The 12775-nt window shown below is 35.2% G+C and overlaps 1 protein-coding gene across 1 annotated transcript in view; it reads right to left on the minus strand.

The window, feature by feature from the left end:
• The window catches only part of LOC150080608 (rho guanine nucleotide exchange factor 18-like), a 170890-nt gene that overhangs the window by 57333 nt on the left and 100782 nt on the right, over positions 1–12775 (minus strand). Inside the window, exons 7-8 of the mRNA XM_090380752.1 lie at positions 5655–5728; positions 3480–3515 (exon numbers count right to left, since the gene is read on the minus strand). Coding sequence (XP_090236878.1) covers positions 3480–3515; positions 5655–5728 — 110 coding nt within the window. The remainder of the gene's footprint in view (positions 1–3479; positions 3516–5654; positions 5729–12775) is intronic.

Genomic DNA, 12775 nt, shown 5'->3' on the forward strand with positions numbered 1-12775 from the left:
ATTGAAGTTTAACATTGACAAATGCAAAGTATTGCATATGGCTAGCAGTAACCCAGATTAATGTACAATCGGTGTGGTACTACACTCAGGGTGGTGGAAAACAAAAAAGACCTGAGGGTAATTGTGCAGTCAAATATAAAGTTCTTTGAGCAATGCATGCGGACTGCCAGGCTAGCTTATGGGGTTTTGTCACTGATATACAGGAATTTTGCTAGCAGGAATAGGGAGGTATTATCCCATTGTATAAGGCTATCATCAGGCCATATCTTGAGTACTGTGTACAGGTCTGGAGGCCTCATTTTAGGAAGGATGTGGACCTACTGGAATGAGTACAGAGAAAGGCAATGAGATTGTTCAGGGAACAAAGGGGGGTGCTCTTACCAAGAAAGCCTTCAGTTCTACAAATTACAGCATCTGGAGACTGGGCACCTGCAAGGTGATCTGATTGAGGTGTTTAAGGCTTTGAATGGATTGAGCAAGCTCAATGCTGATGAGATTCTTCCTCTTGCTCAGACCACACACACGTGGGGGCACAAATTCAAAGTGAGGAAGCACAGTTGCAGAATAGATGTGCAGAAGTTTGCCTTTAGCCAGTGGGTGGTTGATTGCTCGAAAAAACTTCCATCTGTTGTTGGGGAAGTGGATAGCTTAAAGAATGTTATATATTATTTAAGCTTTTATTATTAGAGGAAGAACTAGGCAACCTACTAGATGGAATGGATATGTGAAATGTTTTTTTTTATTTATTTTTTTTGGCTTATGCTGTACAAGCTTGTTTTTTTTTTTTTTTTTTTTGCATTATTTGCCACTGCTAATGCTAATATCACTGTAAAGAGAGAATAATGTCAAGTTTTTTTTTTATTTTCCAATATATTTAAATATCTTTTTCATCAGTTTAATTTTTTTTAAATGAAATTTTGATTTTATTATTTTATTACCATTTTTATTTTATTATCAACAATAATCCTGCTCTAATATTTGTCTATAAAGGCAAAATATGGAAAAAAAATTAATATTTAAAAGCAAATTTTTTCAAGGAATTAAAGTTCTTTGAAAAAATTCACTTTGGGTCACATGCATATTCACTTGCAAAAGAGTTAAATCAATTCAAATTAATTTTATTTTGTTAGAAAACTTCCTAACATAAAATAGCTCTTTCATTTTATTGTAAGATTTCATTGCATATTAAATCTGTAAGTGGCAAAAGGAGTTGAAGCAATTGTCAATCTACAGAAATTTTAAATCCATTCAAAAGTAAGGAAAACAAACTGAAGATGATATAGTCATATGAAAATGATGTGAGAAGAGGAGTTAAATAAACCATATTCAAAGAAAAAATGAATGGTAATAGGTTTACAGGTAGAGTAATAGGGATATGGATCAATGGATTAAAGCAAGCATTAGAGGAAAGAGGGCTTACTCTAGCTAGAGCAGCACAAAGTAAAATAGTGAACAGAAGTCTGATAATTTAGGACTGATTTGTGCTATCATAATTATATGTCAGCATAAATTAGTCCTAAATCGGTGTTAAATCTAAATCTGCTATACCCCCACATTCACTGAGCAGATTTAGATGATGATAATAATGAAATTTTAAGTCAGTTTGGTCACATTGTAGAAAGATAATTGTGAACTACTATCCTCTCATTTAATAATTAGAGAATGAATTGAGAAAGCTCACATCTATCATAATGAGATTTATAAAAATATTTTAAAGGAAGTGATAATCTATTATTTAGGTTCACTACCTTAAAGTAACTGAATGGTGACACTGTTACCAAGAAGCACATAATTCCAGCAAATTATACATACTCAATTTAATTTGCTTAATTCATGCAAAACTGACATGGTGCATGTTTGTTTGTTATTTGGTTTTTAGGAGCATTAGCAACTAAGGCCATATTGCTCCGGGGATATGCGGTGGTCATTCCCTGACCTTTCTGCATCCTCTGTATTTGGTGGTCACGGGCTCAAACCCGGTCTGATCAAGAAGCGTGTGCTACGCACTGCTGCTGCTCCTTCCCACCTGGCTACAGAGGCACCACACATGGTGCATGTATGCTCTACCATCATATTTCATATAAAGATATAATTAACAGAAGCTGGGAATATTAATCATTACCACAAAATTGTACAAAAGTCTACCACAAATTGTATTCATCATTTCTCATGTATAACAGATCTAACACAAGTAATATTTCCAAACTTATTGTTAATACAAGCAAATTTAATGTATTAATTTAGAATTTATTCATGTACACATAAATAAGACTACTTATCCTAAACATAAAGATCTGCATCACATAACTGCTCATTCACACTAACTACAACTCTCAAGTTTTCTTATTCAAAAAAAAAAATAAATCAAATGTTTCTTCTTGGAAAAAAATTTAATTTTTTACAAGAAGAAATTATAAAATATCCAGCCTTTCTGATCAATTTTTCTTTAATTACTTTCTTTTAAATTAGTTATGAATATATCTCATTGGTATTAACATAATCACAGAGGTAAACTCCCACTTTCTGTAACATTAAACATTCAGAATTTAAGACAAGGTACCTTTGTTTTCACAAGAAGGGTCTGCTACTGTTTTTATAATAACTGTTAAGTTGTTGTCACAGGAAAGAGGGGAGAAATCTCAAATCAAGGAAAAGGAGATGCAGAAATTATTGCTCACTCAAATTTGGATTCATAACATCCATTAAATGGTTGAAAAGTCACAAGTATGCTAAAGTAAAGAAAACCCTGAGTGTTCACAAGCTCTTGCTGATACCAGCACTGAGAGCATGCAATAATGTAATTTGTGCTCTCATATTGTTGGTGTAGGTAGTTGCTTTAATCTGCAACCAAGGACAGAGACTTATGGTTGATGGCATTTTCATGTATGTACAGGAGTCCAGGCATAAACCTACACTGGGGCCATATAGTTTAGTTGGGTTGCAAAAACATTTGTAACTCATTAGCTTAGTGAATTCCTTTTTAGTCATGTTGTCACTTATTGTTCCTTTCCATGGACAAGACAAGTGCAGAGTTATGTGATTATAATAGTTTTATAAATATAGTTTAGTTTTAAATTTAAAAACATTATTTATAATGTTTTTAATATATACCAGTTTTATAGATACCAGAGATGGCTTTGCAGCCATCTCTGGTATATAGGAAGTTTGAAAAATTTTTAAATATAAGAAATGAATGTTTCATGTTTTATCATTGCTGAGTCAAATTTGGATTCATAACATCCATTAAATGGTTGAAAAGTCACAAGTATATAGAATTCTTCACAAGCATATAGAAGTGTGCACTGTATATAGAATTCTTTTTGCTTATCTTTTTATGCCCTTCTTGTAAAAATAAAGTACATCTTGTAAGCAACACTGGCTCTGATCCACGAGAGTTAAAAACAGTTACTTTTTTTTTTCAAAAACTATGACATAATTATCCTCAAAGAAGTAACACTATAGTTAAAACAGTTACTTACATTTTCAAACTTTTCTGCATTTGCTGATAATAAATCCTTAAACATAAGAAAAGATTATATTGCATTATTATTTGAATTTTTAAGTTGAATTAAAATTAATCAATGGCAAAAGATTAAAACACATTATTTTTTTATGATTAAATTTAATTATTTTGGATTTATTCTTATGGACTAGTAGTTCCTAATATTTTTTCTCTTTTCACAGCCCTTGAGTAATAATAGTTTTTTCCTTGCAAACTTCTCTTAATAGTTTATACATTTTCAAAATAAATTTTTTTTATCATATTAAGTTTATTGAATACAAAGCTTCTGTAATGCATAATATATGAATTTAAAATAAAATCAGCATTCCGACATATTCATCAGGTTGCAGTTAGGTTAGGTTAGGTTAGGTAGTAATATTTAAAATATAGTTCTTGAAATATACTTTTAACAAATTGAAAACAAAATCATTAAAATAAATTAATGACAACTTCTACATTTGTTTTGAAGAACACTACTTTTGTTGAGCAAAGTCTGGATCAACAGAAGAGGAACTATAATCTTAAATATTGCTCTAGATCACACTAGTTGTGGGTATTTTCACTGTTCAAAATGCTTTTTATTACTTGTAGTTATTTCAATTTAAACCTCATTAGACAATTAGTCTTTACTGACGTTTTTAAACAAAAATCAGCTAAAATAATATCTATCAACTTTTCTTTTTATGCCAATTTGTTAGTTGTTGAAGGTAAGTTGTTGACTGAGGATGCTTTCTATACCCAGTATAAAAACCAAACATGATAATCATCATTATATTTTCCTCTCTTGATATTTGCTCTTAATAAGGTGAACTATACTTTATTGACTTAAGGGCATTAAATTAAATGCATATTAATTTAACTACTTAAGGGCATTAAATTAAATGCATATTAATAAATAAATGCACACAATATTGTGGCTTTACAACTTCTCACAAGTCCAAGATAATGTTTTGGCTCATTTGCTGCATCACATCTGTTGTGATGCAGAGAGAAAAGTAATAGACTTCGAAGGAAATGACAAAGGATAATAAGGGATGATAAATTACAGTTCACAATTCACAAATCAGATAAATTCACCCAGGTGTGGCTCAAGGAATAGTTTCATGCAGACTTAGTGATAGCCTAATGATTAGTGTGTGTTTCATGTGATTCTGCATAGATTCCCCCATCCATGTATGTAGCAGCCCCCCCCCAATTATCCAAACTATGGAGTTTTCTATATGATGATCTCACAGAGACCACACTTTCATGATTCATTAAACTCTATGTATGGTCGGTTCTCCTGTAGCAATGAAATGTCCATTGTTTTAGATGTTTTCTGCATTTCTTTAGAAGTTTGCCTTTAGACAGCGGGTGGTTGATTGGTGGAACAAACTTCCATTCCCTTTACCATGCAGAAAATGATAATCTGTTCCTTTTCAAAATCAGTAAGTCGCTAGTCTGACACTTGTTAACAATGTAAACTGTTTGCATATCTTATGGCCTTTTATACCACAGTAAGAAGTAAAATTTTATATAAGGATGTTACATAAGTATACATTTAAAGCTACTCATAGCCATATGGAAAACATGCTGATAGTGGGATTTGCACATTATGTGTTCAATTACTACAAAATAACTACTGAACTATGTGTTTCACTATGAAGATTAATTACTGTATTTAATAACCACTCATACCATGGGCAATTAATAATATAGTTTATTAAGTTTGTAGCCCAAACCACTATATATTTAAGGTGACATTTCAGGCATCTTACTGATACCCATCATCAGACCATGCTGCTGACAGACTCCTGCTGGCTGATGCTACCAGAACCTGACGTACATACTCTGGTATGTATATCTGGGCTATAAGCTTAATAAACTATATTATTAATTTCAAGTTGTACAAGAGTGGTTATTAAATATAGTAATTAATCTTCATTGAAAAAAACCATGTAAGAAAAATAACTGATGCGAAGTATGTAGTTAAAAACTTTTGGCCCTATACAGCCATGCTGAAATATAAACAGATAATTTATTTATATAACTACAACACATTTATTTATGCAATTGCAATACATTTATTTATGTAATTGCAACACATTTATTTATGTCTTTGGTAACACAGTATATAAATTAAATTTATCAACAATTAAATAGAAGGACTTACCAACAATTCACCTAATATTTTCATTTTATCTTCACAGGTCTGAGCTATGCAAAGGTCCTTTTCATACAGCACTTCTAAAAGCAGTACATAAAGAAAGGATAATTTATTATCTCGCTATCAGCTCTGATAGTTAATTTGTTAATGTAATGATTTTATATTTAAGAATTTCACAGAATTACAAGTGTTTACAGAGTTACATATATCACAGAGTTAATACTAAAGGTCAGTAAATTATAAAGTAAATTTAATAAAGTTACAAAATCTATAAAGTTCTTCTGGTCTTATATGAATGTATATTTTGTTAATACAACTATGAAGGAGTTATTAGTAAAAAAAAATGTGTTACCAATTTTTCTGTCTTGTAAATTAAAATGCACCGTAAATTTAAATTCATCTTGAACTGAATGCAATTCATTTTGTTCAAAACAATGAAAACTCTTTGATTCAATTGGAATCTCTATTCAAAATCTCATAACTAATATGAAATTTATTTTAAAGCATGTTACACAGTATGTAAATGATACTAGTTGAGGGAGGTGAAAATCAATGAACCTGCAAGAGTAGTGTTTTTTTATTTTTTACTGCAGTTTGGCAAGGCACATTTACTTTGGTATCATAGCACTTTTTGGCAATCGGGATGTAGCTTTGCATTTGATTCCTTTTCATTCTTGCATTTCATAAAATTTTTTGGCCAGCACACTTACGTTGATCAGTCATGATACTAATCTGTTATTCTGGTTCAACTAATATCCTATTATACTATCATACTAATCTTAATTAATTCAAACCGTGTTGGCATAGCATTCGTTTACAGCTTTCCACAATGTGTTCTAGCTAAAAGTTCTAGGAAACAGTGTATCATAGCAACAAAAAAGTTCTTGCTTAAACAGAAGTATGGGTATAACAGTATAATATATTCTTTAATAACCAGACAATAAAACCATGTGTAGTACAGCTTAATGACAACTGACAGAATATATAAATTAAACTAATAAAAATAAACTAAAGCTATGCCACAGCTTTCAAAGCAATAGTGCTTTCATCACTAGCAATATAACAGATGGTAAACTTGCTCTTTATGTTGCAATAATATAACCAATAATATGGATCTTTGTTGCATATCAATGATACACCAGATGCAACTGCACTGTTATATGATGTGTTCAATGATACACCAGATGCAACTGCACTGTTATATGATGTGTTCACTGACGGACTCCAGAGAATGAAAACATTTAACATTATGTTACCTATCATGCCAACCAATAAAATTTTCAAAGACAGCATGTATTTGTATATTTTAAACTATATTAATGATATGCAAAAATACTGAATTGTAGCAATTTCTAACCATCTTTCCTAGCACCATCCACATAATAATCCACTATTCTTACATTGAAGGGAGCTAATCTGAGGATAAAGTGCAGAGACAACACAGAGCATGCAAATCAGCTACTCAAGTAGCAAACATTTTCTTTCACCAAGTCTTCCAACCTATATTTGGTTTCTTCCTAATAATTTTCTGATCAGACAGTAGTTTTTTACAAAAATATAAGAATAAATATAAATTCTGAGAGTGGTCTTTCTTCTATTCTCAGTGCGACTTCATTATGATCATGCTCTCCTAAACAGAACTCTAGCAGTACTGCCCTTATATGTGATATAATTGGCATATGTAGACACAGCATTAATACTTCTTACATTAGTGTGAAACAACTCACTCTCAGATCTTATATAAAATTTCTGTTGCCTATAACTTTACATAATTCTACAGCTGAAGCTAATTCAAAGACTTCCAAACCAATTTTTACCCTTCACTTATAAATTTGATATAGATTACTTTGTATAAAATCAATGTCTTACTGATTGTAATGCTTCTTTCTCCAATTCCTTGCATTATGATTCAATTTTTTATTCTCATGTGCACAAATAAGGTTTTTCAAAATTGCCTCTGTAGGTACAATCTTATGACAAAAAAAGCCAGAAGGAGCTCCAACTTTTTTAAGGCGCCTCTGTAGCCAGGTGGGAAGGAGTAGCAGTGCGTAGCACACGCTTCTTGATTAGACCGGGGTTCGAGCCCGTCACCACCAAATACGGAACTTGCGGAAAGGTCAGGGAATGACCACCGCACCGGAGCAATATGGCCTTAGTTGCTAATGCTCCTAAAAACCAAATAACAACATAACAACAACAACCAACTTTTTTACTGAGTCAATTTCAGCTTACAAGAAATTAATTTAAAGCCTGGTAAGTATGATTTGAATTGTTAATAAATAGCATAATGTAATGGCAGTTAGAATATATACAGTATATGGATATTTCAGTATTTATTGGCTAAAAGAAAATAATAAATTATTTTTTCTGAGAATTTTTTTCCATATAAATTTTTTATAGCATAAATATTGTATTGTTGTTGATCATCTTGGTTTTAACTTACTGCTTGGGAAACTTGTGCTTGTGAACTTTCACCTTGTTGGAAACTGCGGGAATATGGCGTATTTATAATTGTTATTGTTCCCTGAGAACTGGACAATGTATAGTTGTATAGTATACTGTATAGTATACAGTATGTATTGTTTGGTTGGTCTAGCTTATGCCCTGACTGGATTAAGTGTCAAATATTGAAAAGTATCGGTAAGGGTTTCCACGTGTTCGTAACTACCGTTAGTAATTTTCCCGCCATTGTGATACCGTACTAGATATACCGTAGGTTATATACCGTACTAGATAGCGTTAGTTGAACTTCGTTAGCAGTTAAATTGTACGTTTAAATAAATACATATAACGACTTAGATTACAAACGTAGTATAATTAATAACATAATTAATTAATAAATTAATAGAATCATGACTCAGACCAGAGCAGCAAAGCAAAAGGCTCAAGCTAATGGAAGTGCTGTGGCTCAGAGCAGAACTGAGGGGGGCAGTTGTCCTCTGACTCACAGCCTTATAAAATGCACTGTTTGCTTGATGTTTGCAGAGCAATCGGGTACGGGACATGATACTGCCAAGGGGGATGTCTTTGTGTGTGCGCGATGCAAGTAGTGTATCGATATCAGGCAACAACTCGGCGTTCTTATGGGCCTATATGAGAGCTTGAAGGACAGGGTGGATGCCCTCGAAGAAACTAAACTGAGGGGCCCATCAAGCTCTCAGCTGCCCACATCAACGCCAGAGCTTGCACTTGGGCATCGCGTGACACAGAGACAACCCCCAAGGCAGAATGCGCTGGTCCCGAAGGAACTAGTAGTTGTTGGTGACTCTATTGTCAGGGAAACGGGGAACATGCTTTGCAAAAAAGATAGGTGGAACAGGACCAGGGTATGTCTGCCAGGGGCAAAGGTTGATGACGTTGTAGAGCGAATATCATCTTTTAAGGGCACAAAAGGTGATATAGTTGTACACGTTGGCACTAATAATATTAAGAGTAGGAGACCGGCAGAATTACTTAACAAGTACAGGTCACTGTTGAACAAAAGCCGAGAATTAGGGTTGAATTTGAAACTGTCTGCAATTCTGCCCAGACACGATAGGAGGGAGTATATGATGAGAGCCTTGTCGATCAATTCGGCCCTGGAAAGATTGTGCAAGGCTCAAGGGGTAGAATTTTTTTCAGCCTGGACTGTACTTGTTAACAGGAGAGATTGCTTCTACAGGGATGGGATACACTTAAATAGAAAGGGCGCAAGAATATTTGCTGATGCTATCGAGGCAGTGTTAGGTGGGTCGGAAAACTGCTAGCTTGGGGGGAGACAAAGACCAATAGATTGACAGTAGCCACTGGCAGAGGTGAAAGAGATTCTTGCACTGCTTCTATTAGAATGAGCAGAAGCCTGAAAAACAAGATGCATGGTATTTCAGAGACTGCTGGGAGCCATTGCGGTACAAGTAAACACATGGGTTGTGTTAGGGTAGCTAAGAATAGAAACAGGTGCAGGTATACTTGCGTGTACACCAATGCTAGGAGTTTAGTAAATAAATTTGATGAATTTGAGGTATTGCTCAAAACATCGAAGGCAGATATTGTTGGGCTATCAGAGACGTGGTGTCACACAGATATAAGGGATGCAGAAATGCAATTTGGGGAGTACAACGTCTACAGAAAGGATAGACAGGATAGGAAGGGGGGAGGTGTTATGCTATTAGTTAAGAAACACATAAAAATCAAGGAAGTGAAGCCAGTCGACATCGCTGGACAGTGCAGTGTGGAGTCAGTTTGGTGTGACATAAACATTGGGAGATCAAAATTGAGAGTAGGAGTGTGCTATAGGCCTAATGACTCTGATGAGTATAATAAGGAACTGTACAGGGAAATAGAGTGGGCCAGTAAATCAGAGTGTCTTATAATGGGAGATTTTAATTTCCCAGATATTGACTGGATTTTGGGGGCTGGTTACTCACACACTCGCAGGGCTTTTGTGGATTTATTGGATGATTGTTTTCTACATCAGCATGTTCGGGAGGCAACTAGAGGGAGTAATACTCTTGATTTGATTATCAGCAGTGATTCTTCATGCATTAAGAATCTGCATATAAATGAACCACTAGGTGGCAGTGATCACAGTGTGCTGAAGTGGGATTTACTCAAAGAGGTAACTACCATTAGGGGTAAAGGGAAGGGTTATTGCTTCCGTAAAGGCGACTACGATGGACTGAGACAGTATTTAAATTCTATACAGTGGGACCAACTGATGATGTTACCAACAGCAAATTCAAAATGGGAAGCATTCAAAGAACTTATCTTGGAAGCTACTAGGCTTTACACACCAACTAAGAAATATTGTTCAAGGTTTAGGCCAAAATGGATGTCAGATGAACTAATGAGGCATATGGCAGAGAAGAAAAATGCATGGGATACATACAAATTAACACATGACACAGAAGCCTATGATAGATACAAGTTGATATGCAACCAAGTCACAAAGGAGATTAGGCAGGCAAAGGCAGATTATGAGAAATCCTTGGCAAAGGATGCAAAGAAAAAAAAAGAAAAGAGTTCTTTACCTATTTAAACTCAAGAAGGAAAGGGATGAATCAGATTGGTCCACTGGATGTTGATGGTTCAACGGTTGAGGATCCTGCTCAGGTGGCTAACAATCTAAACAAGTATTTTGCATCTACATTCACACACGAGGAGTTATTCAGGAAGGGGAATGTCGTAGGCGAAGTAAACATTGGCAGTGAGCTAGATGATTTTCTAATAACCGAGAGGAAAGTGGAGGAGAAATTGTTGAGGATAAACATAAAAAAGGCACCCGGGGGTGGATGGGATCTATTCAGTTATATTAAAGGAGGCAGCAAAGTAAGTAAGCAAACCTCTAGCCATAATTATGAGAGCTTCTTTGGACTCAGGGGAGGTACCCATAGACTGGAGATGTGCAAATGTAACCCCAATTCACAAAGGAGGATCAAAGGCTGACACAAGTAATTATAGACCTGTGAGCTTAACTTCTGTTCCAGGAAAATTAATGGAGGCACTGGTTAAAGAAGCACTACAGGATCATTTAGACAAGACTTCAATTATAGCTCAGACACAGCATGGTTTTGTTAAGGGGAAGTCTTGCCTGACCAATTTGATTGGATACTATGATGCAGTCACAAAAGAACTGGATGCAGGGAATAACTTTGATATTATATACTTGGATCTTAGAAAGGCTTTTGATACTGTTGCACATGGAAGACTGCTACACAAATTGGAGCAGTGTGACATTGGAGGCAAATTGCTGCTATGGATAAAGGGGTGGTTGAGGGGGAGAAGACAGAGAGTGGTAATCAATGGACACTGCTCATCGTGGACTGATGTTATTAGTGGAGTCCCTCAGGGCTCAGTGTTGGGTCCATTATTGTTTTCTGTATTTATAAATGATATTGATGATGGTATATCGGGCTTAATGTCCAAGTTTGCAGACGATACAAAGGTTGGCAGGGTTGTCAAGGACACTACTGACACTATGCTGCTGCAACAGGATCTGGAAAGGTTGAGCAGATGGGCTGAGAGGTGGCAAATGAAGTTTAACATTGACAAATGTAAAGTACTACACATGGGAAACAGCAACCCCAGAGCAACGTATCAACTCTGTGGTACAACACTGACAGTGGTAGAGAATGAAAGGGACTTGGGGGTGGTTGTGCAGGCAGATATGAAGTTCTCTGAGCAGTGCAGACGGGCTGCAAGAGTAGCTCATGGAGTATTGTCAATGATATACAGGAATTTTTCCAGCAGGGATAAGGAGGTGATTATTCCATTGTATAAGGCGATGGTCAGGCCACACCTAGAGTACTGTATACAGGTCTGGAGGCCTCATTTCAAGAAGGATGTAGAGCTGCTGGAACGAGTACAGAGAAGGGCAACAAGATTAGTGAATGGAACAAAGGGGTGCTCTTACGAAGAAAGGCTTAAGTTTTGCAAATTACAGTGTCTGGAGACTAGGCACCAGCGAGGTGATCTGATAGAGGTGTATAAAGCCTTGAATGGTTTAAGCATGCTCAATGCTGATGGGATTCTTCCTCTAGCTCAGAAAAATCACCTGAGAGGGCATAAATTCAAATTGAGGAAAGACAGATGTAGGATAGACGTGCGGAAATTTGCCTTTAGCCAGCGGGTGGTTGGTTGGTGGAACAGACTTCCATCCCTTGTGGTGGAGGTTGATAGCCTAAATAAATTTAAGGCTGAGCTGGACAGGTATTTTGAACGAACAGAGGGGTGAAGTGGAAGTGGTTTTTTTTTTTTTTTTTTGGCTGATGCTGCATAAGCTTGCTTTCTTGCATCAAATGCCTCTACTAATGCTAATGCTAATGCTAATGCTATGTGTAATCATTAATGTCTGCTTTCTTATGAACTTTAACTTCTGGAAGTTGCAAGTTGACTGTGAAGATTCAATTTTAAATTCCTGGATATTAGGTGGAGGTTGATGTAGTTCCTCTGCTGTCACTTAATCCTAAGGTCAATCATTATTTGGTTTAGAAACTTATTCTGCTGGTAATGTCACTGTTATTATTACTGTAGCCTTATGTCTTTTGTGTAAGGTTTGAGTGTAGTATATGCATATTTAAACTAATTAATTATGCTATTAGTTAAGAAACACATAAAGTCCAAGGAAGTGAAGCCAGTCGACATCGATG

Source organism: Mastigoproctus giganteus, chromosome 9, assembly GCF_048544385.1.
Source record: "Mastigoproctus giganteus isolate SK-2022 chromosome 9, ASM4854438v1, whole genome shotgun sequence".
In the NCBI taxonomy this organism is placed as follows: Eukaryota; Metazoa; Arthropoda; class Arachnida; order Uropygi; family Thelyphonidae; genus Mastigoproctus; species Mastigoproctus giganteus.